Source organism: Bombina bombina, chromosome 6 (genome assembly GCF_027579735.1).
Source record: "Bombina bombina isolate aBomBom1 chromosome 6, aBomBom1.pri, whole genome shotgun sequence".
In the NCBI taxonomy this organism is placed as follows: Eukaryota; Metazoa; Chordata; class Amphibia; order Anura; family Bombinatoridae; genus Bombina; species Bombina bombina.
In genome coordinates, this window is record NC_069504.1 from 343,677,798 (window position 1) to 343,696,428 (window position 18,631).

At 38.7% G+C, this 18,631-nt stretch overlaps 1 protein-coding gene across 2 annotated transcripts in view; it reads left to right on the forward strand.

Annotated features, from left to right (window-relative positions):
• GNPTAB (N-acetylglucosamine-1-phosphate transferase subunits alpha and beta) overlaps nt 1–18,631 on the forward strand; it is a 299,994-nt gene that overhangs the window by 134,813 nt on the left and 146,550 nt on the right. For both annotated transcript variants that reach the window (XM_053716982.1, XM_053716983.1), the window contains 2 exons: nt 4,814–4,937; nt 5,760–5,957. In XM_053716982.1, the coding sequence (XP_053572957.1) occupies nt 4,814–4,937; nt 5,760–5,957 (322 nt within the window). The remainder of the gene's footprint in view (nt 1–4,813; nt 4,938–5,759; nt 5,958–18,631) is intronic.

Sequence of the window (18,631 nt, forward strand, 5' to 3'; positions counted from 1 at the left end):
GATTTACGTTTAAAATCACTGTGTTTGATACTTTCCTCGAGGTCATGTGTGCTAAGATCTAACAAATCTGATTGATTTTGAGTCAATGTATTAGTTAAAGTCACCCCCGTATCTAGTTCATTGAGAGTCGCCAAAGCAGATTGGTCAGAGTAGTCCAAGGTGATAGGCAATGTCGGTGTAATTCTGGGTGTGTTTTTTAAAAAATACCTTTTTAGGGTCAGGTTTCTAATATATTTTTGTACATCAATGTAAGTCTGAAATTTGTTTGGGGCTTTTTTGGGGGCAAAGTTGAGGCCTTTCGCCAAAAGATTAATTTCTTTATTGCCCAATGGTACAGTGGAAAGATTAAATATATTAGCTCTATTTTTATCTATCTCATTCTTTTTGTGTTTGAGAAGTTGGATCTTTCTCCCCCCTCTACATCCCCGCTTGCTCTTCTTCTTTTGCCTGGCAAAAGCCTTGGGTTTTCTATTGTATTTTCGTGTGTTTGATTTCGAAATCTTCCTGTTGGGGAAGTGGCGAGATCTAAAAAATGCAATTGGTGACTTCTATTATCCTGATTGGATGTATTGTGTGTTGAATGTGTAAACTTGGGTTTCGCCCCCTGTATTTGCCAGTTGGGCTTTAAAGCTGTATTTGAGTTACCATTTCCCAAGTGCCCCAGAGTATTGAATCTATTTGTGGTTGGAATGTTAAATCTAGATTCTTTAAGATATGGTGGAGTGAAGCAGCTGGAATTATTTCTGCTTCGCCAGGATTCCTTCCTGGCAGTGTGGAAGCCTGTATTTGCAGTATGATGTGCAATGTGGTTTCCTGTGTTGGAATTTCTCCTAAAATTACTATTTTTATTATCACGATAATGATTGTTGTTAAATTGATGATTATCATCTCTATGTTCTGTGTTACCACCTGTGTGGGGAACTGAGAAAGGCCTATTGAAAGTGTTTGTGTTTTGATTTCTATTTCTATTTATTTAATGTGAGCTGGCATTAAAACTCCGTTGTCCATTGTGTTTCATAGTTTGTTGATGGCCTTTATTGTAATTTTCAGTTGAGTGTCTGTTGTGGTTTTCATTCTGTTGGGGCTGATAAGTATTGCGATTTATGTGTGGATTTCTGGTATGATGATTGGATGGTCTTTGTTCGCATATGTCATTTCTAGTCTCATTCTCAGATATGGTATGAGTGATTTCTTTTGTTTTGTAAGTATAGACCCTATCATTTTGATAGTCTTCCATATCTCTGCAAAGTTTTTTGTATTTTGCACTCATTAGGTCAGACCCATATTTATTATTTCTTTCTTGAATACTATCATTGAGTTTCTTCCAATGATCAATATTCTGAAAGTTCTGAATTTTAGGGAACAATTTATCTAGATCTACTTTAATTTTGTCCAGTTTGTATTCCCTATATTTGATGAGGATTTTAATTAGGGTAAGTGAGCAGTCATGGAAAGCTTTATCCCACTCCGTGCTAAATTCTACCTCCTCTAGTTCAAAGGCTGGTTTCTTATACAACCTTAGTCCCCTGGGAACTATGTCATGTAAGACATAGTTATCAAGCAACACTAGGTCCTGCCATTCTCTGGTGTCATTATTTAATTATTTCTCTAGGTCCTTAAATAGGGCATTTGGGTCAAAGTTTTCAGAATTGGTTGAAACAATGTTAGTCTGATTAAGTAAATTAAGTGCCCTTTTTCTCAGATGTCTATCCGGGCAGTCCCCGAATTCAAAATTGTTCATGGCTGCCTGGAGGTGCCTGACTGCAATGTGGTTGATAAGTGAGTATCTAAAAATGCCAATGATATAATATATGAAGAAAAACAAATAAAATACTTTGTGAAATATGAGAAAAACAGATTAGTTTCTATATATGCCTGGAAGCAATTTAAACTTCAGTGTGAACTACCAAAGCTACTCTCCCTATTTGTATTTAATATAGCACAAATGAGTTGGAGTCTGGTGATGTTAATTATATGCTTGTATGAAATCAGCTGAATGAGGGAATACAAAATTCAAAAAGGCTTATTCCTACCTGAGTGTTGATTTCATTGGGCACTATACAGTAATAATAACAAGTCTTACGTACATCACTCTGTTAAAATAAAAATGGATTAGAATTTATCAAAGTTAGTTAAAGTTAATTAAGATGCAAATAACAAACACAACATCAAATGACGAAAATTCGCCACTACGGATGAGTATGCACCTTGTTAGATACTGGTCTTAAGTACTAATGCGTGATTGGAAGCAAGGTATTCAGTAAACACTGCAGCGGTTATATACTGGGAGAGCGATTAGGCTCTGCAAATGGTGACCGCAGCACAAGAAACCAGAGTATTAGAAAAGCTGGATCATTGGTAAATTTGCGCTAAACATAAATCCTTGACAAGCGGTCCCAACAAAACAGATCAAATATGCGAGTGTTAGTATATTCAAATTACACAGGTATTAGGCGATTAGGCTCTGCAAATGGTGACCGCAGCACAAGAAACCAGAGAATTAAAAAAGCTGGATCATTGGTAAATTTGCGCTAAACATAAATCCTTAACAAGCGGTCCCAACAAAACAAAACAGATCAAATATGCGAGTGTTAGTATATTCAAATTACACAGGTATATCTGGTACGCTGAAAGGTTTTTCAGATTCGGTTATTGATACATTAATACAGGCTCGGAAACCTGTGACCAGAAAAATTTACCATAAGATATGGCGTAAATATTTATATTGGTGCAAATCCAAGAGTTACTCATGGAGTAAGGTTAGGATTCCTAGGATATTGGCTTTTCTACAAGAGGGTTTAGGAAAGGGTTTATCCGCTAGTTCGCTAAAGGGAGAGATTTCAGCTCTGTCTATTCTTTTACACAAACGTCTGGCAGAGAATCCAGACGTCCAGGCCTTTTGTCAGGCTTTGGCTAGAATTAAGCCTGTGTTTAAAGCTGTTGCTCCTCCGTGGAGCTTAAACTTGGTTCTTAAAGTTCTTCAGGGTGTTCCGTTTGAACCCCTTCATTCCATTGATATTAAGCTTTTATCTTGGAAAGTTTTGTTTTTGATGGCTATTTCCTCGGCTCGAAGAGTCTCTGAGTTATCTGCCTTACATTGTGATTCTCCTTATCTGATCTTTCATTCAGACAAGGTAGTACTGCGTACTAAACCTGGGTTTTTGCCTAAGGTTGTTTCTAACAGGAATATCAATCAAGAGATTGTTGTTCCATCATTATGTCCTAATCCTTCTTCAAAGAAGGAACGTCTTTTGCATAATCTAGACGTGGTCCGTGCTCTGAAGTTCTACTTACAGGCAACTAAAGATTTTAGACAAACTTCTTCTCTGTTTGTCGTTTACTCTGGACAGAGGAGAGGTCAAAAGGCTTCGGCTACCTCTCTCTCTTTTTGGCTTCGTAGCATAATACGTTTAGCCTATGAGACTGCTGGACAGTAGCCTCCTGAAAGAATTACAGCTCATTCCACTAGAGCTGTGGCTTCCACCTGGGCCTTTAAGAATGAGGCCTCTGTTGAACAGATTTGCAAGGCTGCAACTTGGTCTTCACTTCATACTTTTTCCAAATTTTACAAATTTGACACTTTCGCTTCTTCGGAGGCTGGTTTTGGGAGAAAGGTTCTACAGGCAGTGGCTCCTTCTGTTTAATGTTCCTGCCTTGTCCCTCCCATCATCCGTGTACTTAGCTTTGGTATTGGTATCCCATAAGTAATGGATGACCCGTGGACTGAACACACTTAACAAGAGAAAACATAATTTATGCTTACCTGATAAATTTATTTCTCTTGTAGTGTGTTCAGTCCACGGCCCGCCCTGTCTTTTTAAGGCAGGTTCTAAATTTTAAAATTATAACTCCAGTCACCACTGCACATTTATAGTTTCTCCTTTCTCGTCTTGTTTCGGTCGAATGACTGGATATGACATGTGAGGGGAGGAGCTATATAGCAGCTCTGCTTGGGTGATCCTCTTGCAACTTCCTGTTGGGAAGGAGAATATATCCCATAAGTAATGGATGACCCGTGGACTGAACACACTACAAGAGAAATAAATTTATCAGGTAAGCATAAATTATGTTTTTTCCACTATATTGGCCCTTTAAGTAATATGTTTTATACTAAGATAAGACTTATCTAAGATGGAACAAAATTTAAAGACCTTTCCACCAATATTCAATCATCCAAAAAAAGATTTGTACTGTGTTAGTAGACACATTACTGGTTTGTTTGCAGACCTTAGTGACTTGGACAGTCATGCCTACCCTTTTATAATTTAACTTTAAACTGTCTTAACATCTATAGAAAATTCTAGATAATAGAGTTTTGGCTCTACAGTTGTCTATATTAGTCGTCAGGCAAAGAGGAATATTCACAATCACAATTATTGCTTTTACACTTATGATGCAAAACTTTTATCAGTTTTTATGTTTTTTGCATTAGCTAATGCTTCATTAGTAAAGAAACTATTTACAAACTAATAGTCCCAGTTGAACACAACCATTGTTGGCTCCTGTATATGATACTTTGGTATTCAGTCTCATTTGTAATGACTTACATTAGGTAGACTAAGGAGCTGCTGATTGGTTGCTGCACATATATGCCTTTTGTAATTGGCTGAACAATATGTTCAGATAGTTTCCAGTAGTACATTGCTGCTTCTTCAACAAATGATACCAAGAGAATGAAGAAAATTATATAATAGAAGTAAATTGGAAAGTTGTTTAATATTGTATGTTCTATCTGTATAATGAAAGACATTTTTTGGGTTTCATGTCCCTTTTAAGCTTGTACAGATCTATCACTTGTCATTTGTATGTATAGGTTTACTTGACCTGGCCTGTTCCAAACTGTGCAGAAGGATGTCCTGGATCTTGGATTAAAGATGGCTACTGTGATAAAGCTTGTAATAATTCAGCCTGTGACTGGGATGGGGGTGATTGCCTTGGTGAGGATGTTTAATAAAACTTATGGAAATACGATTTCAATTTAATTTATTTATCTGTAATGTGTAATAAAAGTTTGTACCAGGACTAAACTGGGTACATGAGCTGCTTCTCTCAATTTCTCCAAACTTATAAAATTTTGTTTTAGCAGTGTATTTATAGACAGAAGCTTATGACCATGTTCTCACAAAATAGGGCTACTTTGTGCTACAGCAGTGTTTCTCAACCATGGTCTTCAAGTGCCCCAACAGTCCAGGTTTTCATTATAGCTGAAATGGAGCACAGGTGAAATAATCATCTGATCAGTAACCATGGTTACTATCCTGCTCTCACTCATCGGCTGATTATTTCACCTGTGCTCTAGTTATTATTATTATCATTATCATTTATTTGTATAGCGCCGCCATATTCCGTAGCGCTGGGTTCAGCTATAATGAAAATCTGGACTATTGGGATTACTTGAGGACTGGGGTTGAGAAACACTGTGCTACAGAAGTTTTACATACCCAAAGCTTTAGCATCTTTTGTTACTGAAGTATTTCTTTGTTACATCTAAAAGAGGGTATTCTAAAATATATGGCACTTTTTTCTTAAATGGCTAGCTGATCTAACTACAATTATTATTTTTTTGCTTTCATGCAAGCATAGAGGTGTGTCCAGTAAAGTTGTGGGATAGAACAGTCTATCCCTAAGGATCACATGCATTTCTTTATCTGTTTTTCGTGCAAACCTTTTCTAATGTGTCTAATTGTTTGTTTGTTTTTGTATGTCCATTTGATTTGAGTGTAATTATGAAAATGATGCATGTTTATTTCCTGCTGTAGGTAACTCAGCTGTGGGTCGCTTTGGCCCAGCGATAGGAGGAGGAGCCTTGCATGGACAGCCTTGGCAGGCCGGAATAGGAATCAGTGGTGTTTCATACTGTAACCAGGGGTGTGCGAATTCCTGGCTCGCCGATAAATTCTGTGATCAAGCTTGTAATGTGCTCAGCTGTGGTTTTGATGCTGGAGACTGTGGCCAAGGTATACAGAGTTTTTGAGGTTATTAAAAATCTAAATTTTTGATCATGAAATAGGACCTTCATAGACAGAAGGACTATAGAAATGTATCATCTATACTTGTCAACCTAACAGTAATGTTAATGGTACTACTATTTTAAAACTATTGTTCGTAGCTTGAAATATTTATTTTCTTCATAAATGGAAAGAGTCCACAGCTACATTCATTACGTTTGGGAATTCAGAACCTGGCCACCAGGAGGAAGCAAAGACACCCCAGCCAAAGGCTTAAATACCTCCCCCACTTCTCTCATCCCCCCCAGTCATTCTTTGCCTTTCGTCCGGAGGTTGGCAGAGAGGTGTCAGAAGTTTTCGATAGTCTCTTATGGAGGGTAGTACTCTTTGGCATGGGACTGGAGTTTTATGTAGTCCTGTCAGCCTCTCAGTGAGAGCATGGGTGAAAGTTAGAGTCCGAAGATGCAGGAAGAGAGTATTTCTGCGAAACCATCCCGACTCATATTAACAGCTCCACAAGCAATCAGCGTTGACGAGTTTCACTGCTACCATCTGTCACACTTGAAGGGCTGTGTTCCTGTTCCATGGCGTAGGTTCCGGTAAGATTGTTTCATTTTACTTTCATCATGGATGTATTGTAATTACAACTGTTTATCCAAGAGGGGCTATAACCTTTTGGGGATAACGTTAACATAGGGTCTCAGTGAGGCAGGCTTCTTTTTGTATCTTGGAATCAAGGGTTAATATCTCCTGAGGGGGGTTATTGAACAGGGGGGGTTATAATCATGTTTGTTATGTGATTCTGTCTGCTACTGTGTAGTGTTGCTTCGGCTCAAGGCTATTTTGGAACATAACGGCCTATGTGTAGTGACATGGCCTTTACGGTTGGGCGCGCTTTTGCATGGACTGCACGGTTTACCTTGTAACCAGGCATGGCCACATTTTGACTCTCAATTTCCGCATTCCTTACTGTGTGGCGACAGAGAGAACCTGGTCCGCTGGTGTGTGGTTCACTGGGGGTGGTGAGTGCCCCAGTCATTGGGGGTGTAAGGTGCCGTTTAGATTTTTCTTATTGGTCCATTTTTTTCTATATCCCAGTTATGGAGGATTCTGATTTTTTGGAGACGGGTGTCTGATTCAGACTCTACTTCTTGCGAAGAATATGAGTTGGCCCGGGTGATACATGCCCATCAGTTATGTTCCGAATGCTAAGTACAGAAATAAGGTGGCGCAATGTGTAATTGCTAATTCCCAATTCTTGGTAGCCAATATAAAAAATCATATATATATATTTATGTGGAATGTGTACTGTGTACTCCTGAGAGCAAATATGACCAATAGGTTTATTAGTGATTATATTAAATCCCATATGGGAAGACAATCTTGGATTAAAAGCAATACTTTAAAACTTAGTAAAAACTTTTTATCTAGACACCGGTGTCAATATATATAAAATATTTAGCATAATCCATTAATAAGACATACAAAATAAACAATGCAATCCTTATTCACTTATATATGATAAAATTTATACTATAGCTGTGATACTAAATAGGAAGGATACTGCATATATGAAACTTTCAAGTAGTCTGCAAAATATATAAACATCTAGCAGCTATACATTAAGATCCTTCAAATTTATTTAGATTATATTATAAATACAATGTCCAAAGTAAAATGTAATCTGCACTTAAACCAAATGGTTTTCGGATTTGGCTATCGAGTTAGATAACATTTGAGATGCGTGAAACTTGTTAAAATTGGAGATGATATTTTTCATTGGTAATAAAGTCTCTGTTGTAAATTCAACGAATATTAATCACAAACTTGCAGATATTTAGAAGATGAAGTCTCTAACTGTATCAATAAGAGAAGCAAGCTGCAATGTTGTTACTTAAACAGATTGTTTTATTTTCCTGTTTGAGTGTTATGCAGTGAATTATATATCACAAAAGCGTTTTAGTTTTTACAATTGATCACATTTATGAGTGTAAGCTGATTATAAAAGGGTTGTTTCAGGAGCGCTACAGCTAAAGGTGCTGGGAAATAAGACTATATACTTTATATTTTAAAAATGTGACAAGGACAATAGCGTTATCTAAAATATGACACAATTTTATTGCACAAAAGATAATATCAGATAAAAACGGACGTCTCCGTGAATAAAAGTTCTTAAGTTGCCGCCATATGAATATTGCAATAGCAAAAAGAGTTTGTTGTACAACTATAAACAGTCCAGTGTACACTTTCAATATCTCGGACGTTTTTATCTGATATTATCTTTTGTGCAATAAAATTGTGTCATATTTTAGATAACGCTATTGTCCTTGTCACATTTTTAAAATATAAAGTATATAGTCTTATTTCCCAGCACCTTTAGCTGTAGCGCTCCTGAAACAACCCTTTTTTAGTCATTTTATTTACCTATTTTGGGAACACATAGGTATTCTCAGGAGTTTGGTGTTTTTCACCCTGCGCTCACTGGTTTAATATCCTTTGTAAGCTGATTATAAGCAGTTAATTTAATACAAATCTTCGGCTCTACGACCAATATAGTCCAGTTTACAGTGCACTGTAAAAGATGTGATTATTTGGTGATGGGGCTGAATCTCCGGTGTTCCAAATGGAGTTCTATTCATACAGTCTCACCTATGAAAAGCGATCTGGAGCGATATCAATGCCGGATGATGGTGGCTTCACCTTTTTATTTCCCTTTTGTGAATCCTTTTGTTGTGGTAGCAATTCTGCTACACAGGCTTCTTTGCAGTTTGAGACGGGCAACAAAGAAGTCCGTGTAGCAGAACTGCTACCCCAGCAAACAACCGGACAAATCAATCCAAGAACACAGAGTACGGAGAGGAGGTAAAGACCGGATCCATAGAGGTCCCAAACGACACTCCAAAGACCTGTCTCAAACAGCAAAGAAGCCTGCGTAGCAGAATTGCTACCCCAACAAAAGAATTCACAAAAGGTAAATAAAAGGTGAAGTAACCATCATCCGGCATTGATATCGCTCCAGATCGCTTTTCATAGGTGAGACTGTATAAATAGAACTCCATTTGGAACACCAGAGATTCACCCCCATCACCAAATAATCACATATTTTACAGTGCACTGTAAACTGGACTATAAGGTACTATTTGGCCATAGAGCCGAAGATTTGTATTAAATTAACTGCTTATAATCAGCTTACACTCATAAATGTGATAATCGCGATAGTCATGATAAATTGTGAAAACTAACACTATTGTGATATATAATTCACTGCATAACACCCAAACAGGAAAAGAAAACAAAAACAACATTGCAGCTTACTTCTCTTATTGATACAGTTAGAGACTTCATCTTCTAAATATCTGCAAGTTTGTGATTAATATTCATTGAATTTACAACAGAGACTTTATTACTAATGAAAAATATCATCTCCAATTTTAACAAGTTTCACGCATCTCAAATGTTATCTAACTCGATAGCCACATCCGAAAACCATTTGGTTTAAGTGCAGATTACATTTTACTTCGGACATTGTATTTATAATATGATCTAAATAAATTTGAAGGATCTTAATGTATAGCTGCTAGATGTTTATATTTTGCAGACTACTTGAAAGTTTCATATATGAAGTATCCTTCCTATTTAGTATCACGGCTATAGTATGAATTTTATCATATATAAGTGAATAAGGATTGCATTTTTTATTTCTTAACGGATTATGCTAAATATTTGATGCATATTGACACCGGTGTCTAGATAAAAAAAAAAAAGTTTTTACTAAGTTTTAAAGTATTGCTTTTAATCCAAGATTGTCTACCCATATGGGATTTAATGTAATCACTAATAAACCTATTTGTTTTATACTTACGAATATTGGTCACATTTGCTCTCAGTAACAGGAGTACACACTACACATTCCACATAAAATATATATATATATATATATATATTTATATTGGCTACCAAGAATTGGGAATTACTAGTTACACATTGCGCAATCTTATTTTTGTACTTATGATTTTTAAACATTTTGGGATAACGTTTTTAAATGTGAGCTTTTTCCACCAATGGCAACCAGATAGTTACAATCTTTTCTATTAGTTATGTTCCGAATGCCGTTTTAGAGTGCTCTGTTCCTCGGGATCGGGGAATCAGGTGCCCACTGAGCCATCCGCCTCTGGGGATTCTATTTCCCACGAGGCGAGTTCCCTACCACCAACCCTTACTACACATGCCGGTAACCCAAACGCTACTTATCCTTCTATGGAGTGTGGCTTGTTCCTACCAGAGGTTACGACACATTTCCGCATGGCCATATCTTTGGCCCTGGCACGTCTGCACCTCCCGGGAATGTGCTTACAATATTGTCCTTGTTCCGTTAACCTGGGCCCGTCGCGTGGGATCGCCTGGTCCAATTCAGTCCTCCGGGGGAGCGACTGCCCCTAAGGCCTCAGGGGGCCGGTGTTTTTTTTTTTTTTGTCCCGGTGGAGGTATGTTGTGCCTTTCTTTATAGACTGGCGCGCCTTTGTGTTCTACTGAGGCACGTTTGGCATTGCTGGAGGATCCCACTCCTAATGGTCTGGGGATTCTCAGTCTTAATCTTCGACTTGCTTGCATAGACATAAGGGGATGAAGTAATTTTCTTATAGTCTTTTTTATTTGTGTATCCTTTTCCAGTTCTGAGCTTGGAAGTCTCGGACCCAGGTTGGGCTGGTCCTGTGGGTCTGTTCGTTCTTCCTGGGCGATAACCTACGGGTTGCCTGCCCTTTTATTTAAATCCAGTGAAGATGATTTTCATTTGGTCTAAAGCTCATGTTGTTGTGTGATGTTTCCTTCGGGAACTTTCTTATCTGGAATTGATACTCGCGATTTTGTGGTCGCACGGTTTACTTTGAGGCTGTACTAGTCTTCTGTTCTGTCTGACTGTTTTTTATCCCTCCATCTCGGGGGAGACTCTATGTGGCCTTGACAGTGCTGGGGCCCTTGGTTTCAGGCTGGTCCTGACTGGGTAGAAATCCTTCTGTCTTTGAGGCCTAGTTCAGACACGTGGCGCCTTTTTATATCCAGCTGGTCCGGTGAGTGCGCCTAGTGATCACAATATGATTTGTGTTGTTTACTTGTTATTTTACAAGCTTCAACTAGCACCCTGAGAGGACTTGATGGTCCGTGGTTGCTTAGGGGCATGGGGGATTGGTTCTGTCCTCATTCGCCTTTTAATATAGTGGGCCAGGACTCCGTTGAGATCCGCGGCAACATGTTTAGTCTTTTCCGATTTTTCCGGGAACTAGAGTGTTCCTTCCCGTTGTGGGTTGGAGGCTTGGAGGATTTAGGTCCTTCATACCGCTGTTCTTATGGTTTTGCCTTTCATGGTCTCTTTGGAAGTTTCCTTTTAGGACTTGTTCCTTTTAGAGGCTCTCTTCCTTTGGACGGAATGTGCTCCTCTTCATGGGGAGTTTTTTCTCTGTTGGGTCAACAGTGGTGTCTGGATGATTTTTTCATTTGGTCCGTGTTTTGATCATACTATGGCTTCATGTCTTGTGAACATGTGCGCTGTTCTTATCTGTGCCCTTCCCTTTTGAGGGGATAGTTTGTCTTCCTTATGAGCTGGGGTTTCCTCTCTCTGGGTGGTCATTGTCCTGCCCTGTGTGTAAGAGGTTGGATCAGGTGGCTTATTTCTGTAAGGGGCAGCATCTGCTGCTCTGTGTGCTCTGTTCCACCTGTTGGAAATTGATCTCTCTACGTAGAGACTGTCTGAGCGAGTTGTGACAGGTATTCCTACGGATCTATTGCACTTTTCTCTGTTCCAGGTCCTAGGGGGTTCTCCTTGGGCGTGCCTTATTTTGGAGGAGCGGATTCGGTTGGCACCCAAGCTCTGTTTGGGGTGGGTGAGTCCCCCCCCTTTTTCTTTCCATTACCTGGGGGCTTGTGGTTGGGGTCTTTCTGTCCCCCCTGTCTATCAGACATGTCTGTCGCTTGGGCTGGTCTGGTGTTGGAGCAGGATCTGAGATCTGTTGCTCTGCTATTTCGTCCTCGGAGCATTCGTGGTACAGTAAGCCTCTTTGAGGTTTCTCCTTTCTCCACGTTCAAGATTTGTGGAATGGACTGACGCCTCTTAGATAGCCTGCAACGTTATCCGCTGGTTAGTGGATATTTAGCAATCTGAAGGATCCTATCTTCAGCTGCTTTCTACTTGCCCTGCAAGTATTTAAGTTTCAGAGTCATTTTTAGATGACTGCAGTGTGCAGTGTTTTTGCTTCAGGTGTTGTTCGTCAGACCTATCTGAGCTTGCTGCAAGAGGTTTCGTTTCTGAATATTTCGGTATTCTGAGCTACCTTTTTGCGACTTGGGAACCTTCGTCTTCAATTGTTTTCTAGAGTGCGGTTGCACTGTGTTAGGGGAAGATCCTCTCTCTATTTCAGACTCCCGGCCTTATCCTGTGGTTTCTGTATTTCTGGGGTCTGGGCGTTGCCTCCCCTTGTTTCTATGAGACTGGTTGAGTCTCTCTTAGCCTGGCCCGGTTTCTCTGTTTTTTTGCTGTGTGTTTGTGCCCTTTTTAGGGTTTTTTTCTGGAGTTCCTTATGCTCAGCATATGAATGCACTTTGACTACTCTGCACAGTAGCAAACCGAGGGTTGCAAGTTCGATCCCTGGCGAGGTCTACTCAGCCTTTCCTCCTTTTGAGGTTAATAAAATGAGCAGCGCCTTGAGTCCCTTAAGGGGGATTAGCCGCGCTTTACAAGTACAATCATTTTTCTCTGTGTCTTTTCTTCTTTGTGGAAGAATACGGTAGTTTGTTCCCTTTCTTTAGTAAGGGGTGTGTTGTTTGGAGACCGACTGCTGTGCGATGATGTCTCTTGGAGGCTGTTGACTCAGCGAGTCTAGTTCCTGCGGTCTCTAGCAAGGCTTGTGGACTATCTGCGGGTCAGTGTCCTTGGGCCTTTTCCTTTTTTTCAAAGTTGTTCTCGGCTTCGGAAGAATCAGGATTTTGTTGGGTAGGGGTTTTCAGGCATGGTGCTCTCAGAATAGGCCGCCTCTTATACCCTCCCATTTTTGCATTCAGTGTCCTCTATAGCTTGGGTATTGTTTTCCCAAAAGTAATGAATGCAGCTGTGGACTCTTTCTATTTATGAAGAAAAACTTAAATTATGCTTACCTGATGATAATTTTCTTTTCTTCAGATGGAAAGAGTCCACAGCTCGCCGCCCATATTTTTTCTGTGGGTCTGTTATTTTTGTTCTTCTGGCACCTTTTCACCCTGATATTTCTTCTACTGTTCCGTGTTCCCTCTTCAGAATGACTGGGGGATGAGGAAATTGGGGGAGGTATTTAAGCCTTTGGCTGGGGTATCTTTGCCACCTCCTGGTGGCCAGGTTCTGAATTCCCAAAAGTAATGAATGCGGCTGTGGACTCTTTCCATCTGAAGAAAAGAAAATGATCAGGTAAGCATAATTTAAGTTTTGCATTTTGCCTAGGTATATTATTTTTGTATCTTTCTGCTTGGTAGCTTGCCAAAACCATCGAAAACACTTAAATGAATACTGAACCCAAATTGTTTGTTCATGATTCAGATACAGCATGCAATTTTAAGCAACTTTCTAATTTACTCCTATTATAATTTTTTCCTCGTTCTCTTGCTATCTTTATTTGAAAAAAGAAGGTATCTAAGCTAAGGAGCCAGCAAATGTTTGGTTCAGAACCTGGACAGCACTTGTTTATTGGTGGGTGATTTTATCATTGCATTTTTATTGACCCATAATTATTTTATATTTGAGGGTAGTTACTATCTCTAGAGACGTGGGACTGCGATGGGGTCAAAATTTGCACCCTCCTATGTCATCTCTATGGGATAGTGGGAGATGCTCCACGATTACGGATATAGTAACCCCTTTATTATAGTTTATTTTTGTCGCTTCATTGATGACTTGTTGCTGGTGTGGGATCGAGATGAACAAACAGTTAAGTTATTATTGCAATAGCTAAATAGCAATGAATTGACTTTAAGATTTAAGGAAAGGTTAAATGAGAGAAGCTATGATGATAGACAGCTATGTACAACTAAAAATGTAGTTAAAGGGACACTGAACCCAAATTTTTTTATTTTGTGATTCAGATAGAGTATGCAATCTTAAGCAACTTTCTAATTTACTCCTATTTTTTTCGTTCTCTTGCTATCTTTATTTGAAAAAGAAGGCATCTAAGCAATTTTTTGGTTCAGACGCTGGACAGCACTTGTTTATTGGTGGGTGAATTTATCCACCAATCAGCAAGAACAACCAAAAATGGGCCGGCATTTAAACTTACATTTTTGCTTTTCAAATAAAGATACCAAGAGAATGAAGAAATGTTGATAATAGTAGTAAATTAGAAAGTTGCTTAAAATTCCATGCTCTGAATCACAAAATAAAGAAATTGGGTTCAGTGTCCCTTTAACAGGAGGGAAAACATTTTTCATTAATATCTGATTTTTTTTAAAGGGATATGAAACACAATGTTTTTCTTTCATGATATTCAGATAGAGCATGCAATTTTAAACCTATTTCTAATTGACTTCTTTTATCAAATTGTCATGTCTTAAATGTCATTACATGTCTTCGTTTTCTTTGGTATCTTTTGTTGAAAAACAGGGACGTATGCTTAGGAGCCGGCCCATTTCTAGAGCACTAAATGGCAGCAGTTTTGCAAGAATTTTATCCATTTGTAAGACCACTAGATGGCAGCAATATTTCCTGACATGTAGTACTCCAGATGCCTACCTAGGTATCTCTTTAACACAGAATATCATAGTTACGAAGCAAATGATATAATTTAAGTAAAAATTGTATGTTCTGTCTAAATCACAAAATAAAATTTGAAGGTTTTATATTTCTTTAAAATCATAACATATCTTACAATTTTGTTTAAAATTACAACATATACAGTCTTGGACTGGAATTTACAGTAGTAAAGATTATTTTTTTGTTTTTTTTTATTGAGGAAATAAAACAACTTACAAATTTCTAAAAGTAGAGTACAAATTGGTTAGATATCCATTACATCATCATATAAAAAACAAATTGTTTAAGTATGACTGCAAGGAAGTAAATAAAAGGCATTACATGCAGGCTTAGGGGTACACCACACAGAATACATTGGACTAAACTAAATGTAACTCTATTAGGCACTCTACATTAATAAAATCCTCAATTTTGTTTTTTGTATTTGGGAAACAACAGTAATACTGAGATGTGAGGTAACCCCCAAGTATACATATAACAACTACTAGCTGAGACTATATCCCCATAAAGTAAACACAGGCCTCTCTTGGGCCTTAAACTATAATCCAGGTCTGTAAGGGGACAAGATAGGGGCACCTCAGTAGGTAGTATGTATAGAGGGTCACTCTTGGACCCCTAGGGAATATATATATATATATATATATATATATATATATATATATATATATATATATACAAATATTAAATATGTAAGGCTAGTATCAGTAGCTGAAGGAATATAAGCTACAGAGGCATGGGAAACCCTTCTGAGCAATGGAAGTAGGCAAGAAATATATGTATCAGCCCATGGGACTAAATGTGCACGATCATAATTAGGTATCTCTAGAGCACGCTAAATACAGTTACACAAGTACTTTGAGGATTGTAGCCCCTTGAATAAATCAAAAACTATAAAACAGTAACCAGCAATTAACCAAATATCCAGCCAACATGTTTCAATCATGGGTTAAAATATAAAAGAGCATAAAATTCCAGTTGAGATGTAAGTGGTCTAAAGAGCATTAGTCCATCTAATAGTATATTACCCATATTTCTCACAATCATTGTGTCAAGAGCCCAGATCCATTGTATCATTCTCAAATTACCCAAGGTACAGTGTCGATCATACTGGCGTACAAATGGGTCTATAGTTCACCCAACAACTCTAAATAATTAAGCATAACAAATATTAAGAACTAAAGGTTAGGAAACTCTCCAAAGCGAGTGCATCCAGCATAATAAATAATCAGGGGTACCGTGAAACAACGTGTTCTCCGCAAACTCATAAAATAATTTTTGGGCAAGAAAGCAGTCCTAAGAGTTCACTACTCACCCCCAACTACTGACCATATGTACAAACAACAAATAAAGCAGTATAACAGCAGTAGAAATATATAAATGGCTAAACAAACTGCGATGCAAGTCAGCGTTGACAGTGTCCGTTAGTCACCCATAGAGAGCCTTCGCCTATTCCAGATCGATATTAAGGTGATATTTCAGCCGCCTGCAGACTCCGTATCAACCATCTGGGACCAAGACAATGCAGCCAGCAAGTATAGTCCATGAATGAACTCGAGTGTAAAGTTAGTGTAAGTGACACCTCTTCGATTGTCCATAACACTTGTGCCAACACGGTTACAGGGGGTTTTGATGTAGTTCTTGTATCGGTCCCCCTAGCGTCTCCAAAATAGGGCTCCATCAGTGAGGGCAACATGACAAATATTCCTTTATCAGTCCCCCCAGTGTCTCCAGAATAGGGCTCCACCATTGAGGGCAATGTGACAGAACTTATCGCTTCAGCTAAGCGTTCAGGAGTTACGACTGCATCAGCCTCCCAGACAGGTGAGCATTGATCTGTGATCGGGTAGTTAAAGCTCCTCAGACCCAATTCTACTGCATTAGACTGACCTGTTGGAGTATCATGCAAAACAATAGTAGGAGTTAAATGGTCTGCAATCCAGACTCTGGGATCGGCCGCATCCCACGAGGTCGGGCTGCCTTCAATCAGCTCTGTACCCTTGATAACCTGACCTGGTTGTTCTGCGTATGTCGGCATACCTAGGAGTAACTTCGGGCAGTCTAGATGTAATATCCCTGCAGAATTATTGTTCTTTAATAAGCAATCCAAATCTCGAGTTATTGCCTCTTTAAACTCCATGACAGCATTTTGTATCACAAGGGCGATGGCCTCCATAGTGGCTCACAGTGAGAGTTATATCAAATAGCCTTAGTTATTAAGGTAGGTAGGAAAAAATGTTCATATGCTTCAATTTGAGCTTGTAACCCAGAAATCTGGGGGGGGAATTATGCGGTAGCCCCAACTCCTCCGTGTCCCGACTGCAGAGTAGGCCTCACTGGTCTTGTCATATAGATCTCTACACGGTTGAAAAGTTTAGTTGAAGAGCATAGGTCAGGTACAAAGTTCAAGAATGCTTTCCTGAATCTCTCAATCTTGTTATGCTGTATCAGATAGTAATATATCTCTGAAAATATAATAAGTAGTCAGGAGCTCTTCAAAAACATGTCCTGCCGCAACAACTGTAGGCTCCGCCCCCCCAGTAAAGAGTTGTTTTATTTTATTTATCAAGAAAAATAATAGACGATAGTATGAACAGTAGTCATTTTATCTCCCATTTTATAGATGGTATTGTATTTTTAAACGCATTATATTGTACTCTTATAGTGCTGTCTGTTTTTTTAAATACTTTTTCTATTTACCTAGAAAAATATATTTGCTTCAAGATGCTTCAAGATAGCAGCTACAAAATGCTTTTTATTGGCACTGCATTCCTTTTTTGCTTTTAGAGTTCAGTTCTACAGTTTTGCTTTGCATTTTATGATCTTTAAAACTAACACTAAATAATGTGGTAGCACTGTATAGAAAGGGGATTTAACATAAAGTGTGGCCTCTAATGAGACCAAGTTCTATGTTGGGAAGCTCCACTGATGGCTATCCCAGCTGCCAAAATGTTGCAGAAGTTTCACCAGGATTAGAATGTGGATGCAGCAATGCCAGTGTTGCATGCCAGAGATTGGGCATAATACATTGCAAAGCTATATGTTGTGGCTGTCTCTGGCACTAAGGGGTTAACCCCAACCAACCCATTACACAGCTACATTAACTGGGACATTGTCAGGGGCTGCCAAGGGGATAACTGGGGGTACAGTCTGGAGCTTGGGACTTTGGTGTGGACACAGTAATTTTACTTTAAAGGTGTCAGATGGGTAATTGGGTTCAGTTTAGAGGGCTCTCTACCTTTTTTCTTTTATCTGTGTATGTCTGGTGTCTTTGCATTACAGGCTGGAACAAACTAAATCTGTCCCCACTGGTATCAGTGTCAGCACTTTAGAGGAGTCATCTACTGATAACCCTCTCTGTACATTATTATGTTTATTTGGCAAATCTGTGCTAGGTCAACTAACTCTGTGACAAATTGTGTACCTCAATTTTGTATACAAAGCAGGCACAGCCTTCTACTTCCTCTAAGGAATTTTGTCCTGTGCATGTTACTCAGGAGGCTAATACTGACTTTTCCCCTGAGTTTAAAAATAGCTTGCACAAGGCTATGTCAGAATATTTAGCAGCTATTATTGTGTTTCATACTCTTGTTAAACTCAAATAACGTCCTATATACAGATGTTTTTTCTAAGACCTTTAGGCAGCTGTACACCTCAGGCACATACTTATGTAGCCTACATTGTACACAACTTACTATAAAATGTGCAAATATGTATTGTACTGCACATGACATGGTGCCATTATTCTATATTTATAACTTTTGGTGATATCAATACCTATATATGGGTCTATGAAGCATTTACTTCATTTCAAGTCGATGTAAACAGATTTTTCATTCAGTTATATACTTCATGTACACTTTTATTATATGCAACTCTATATAAACTATTATGTTTTTTGCATGTGCAGCAGTGCGCA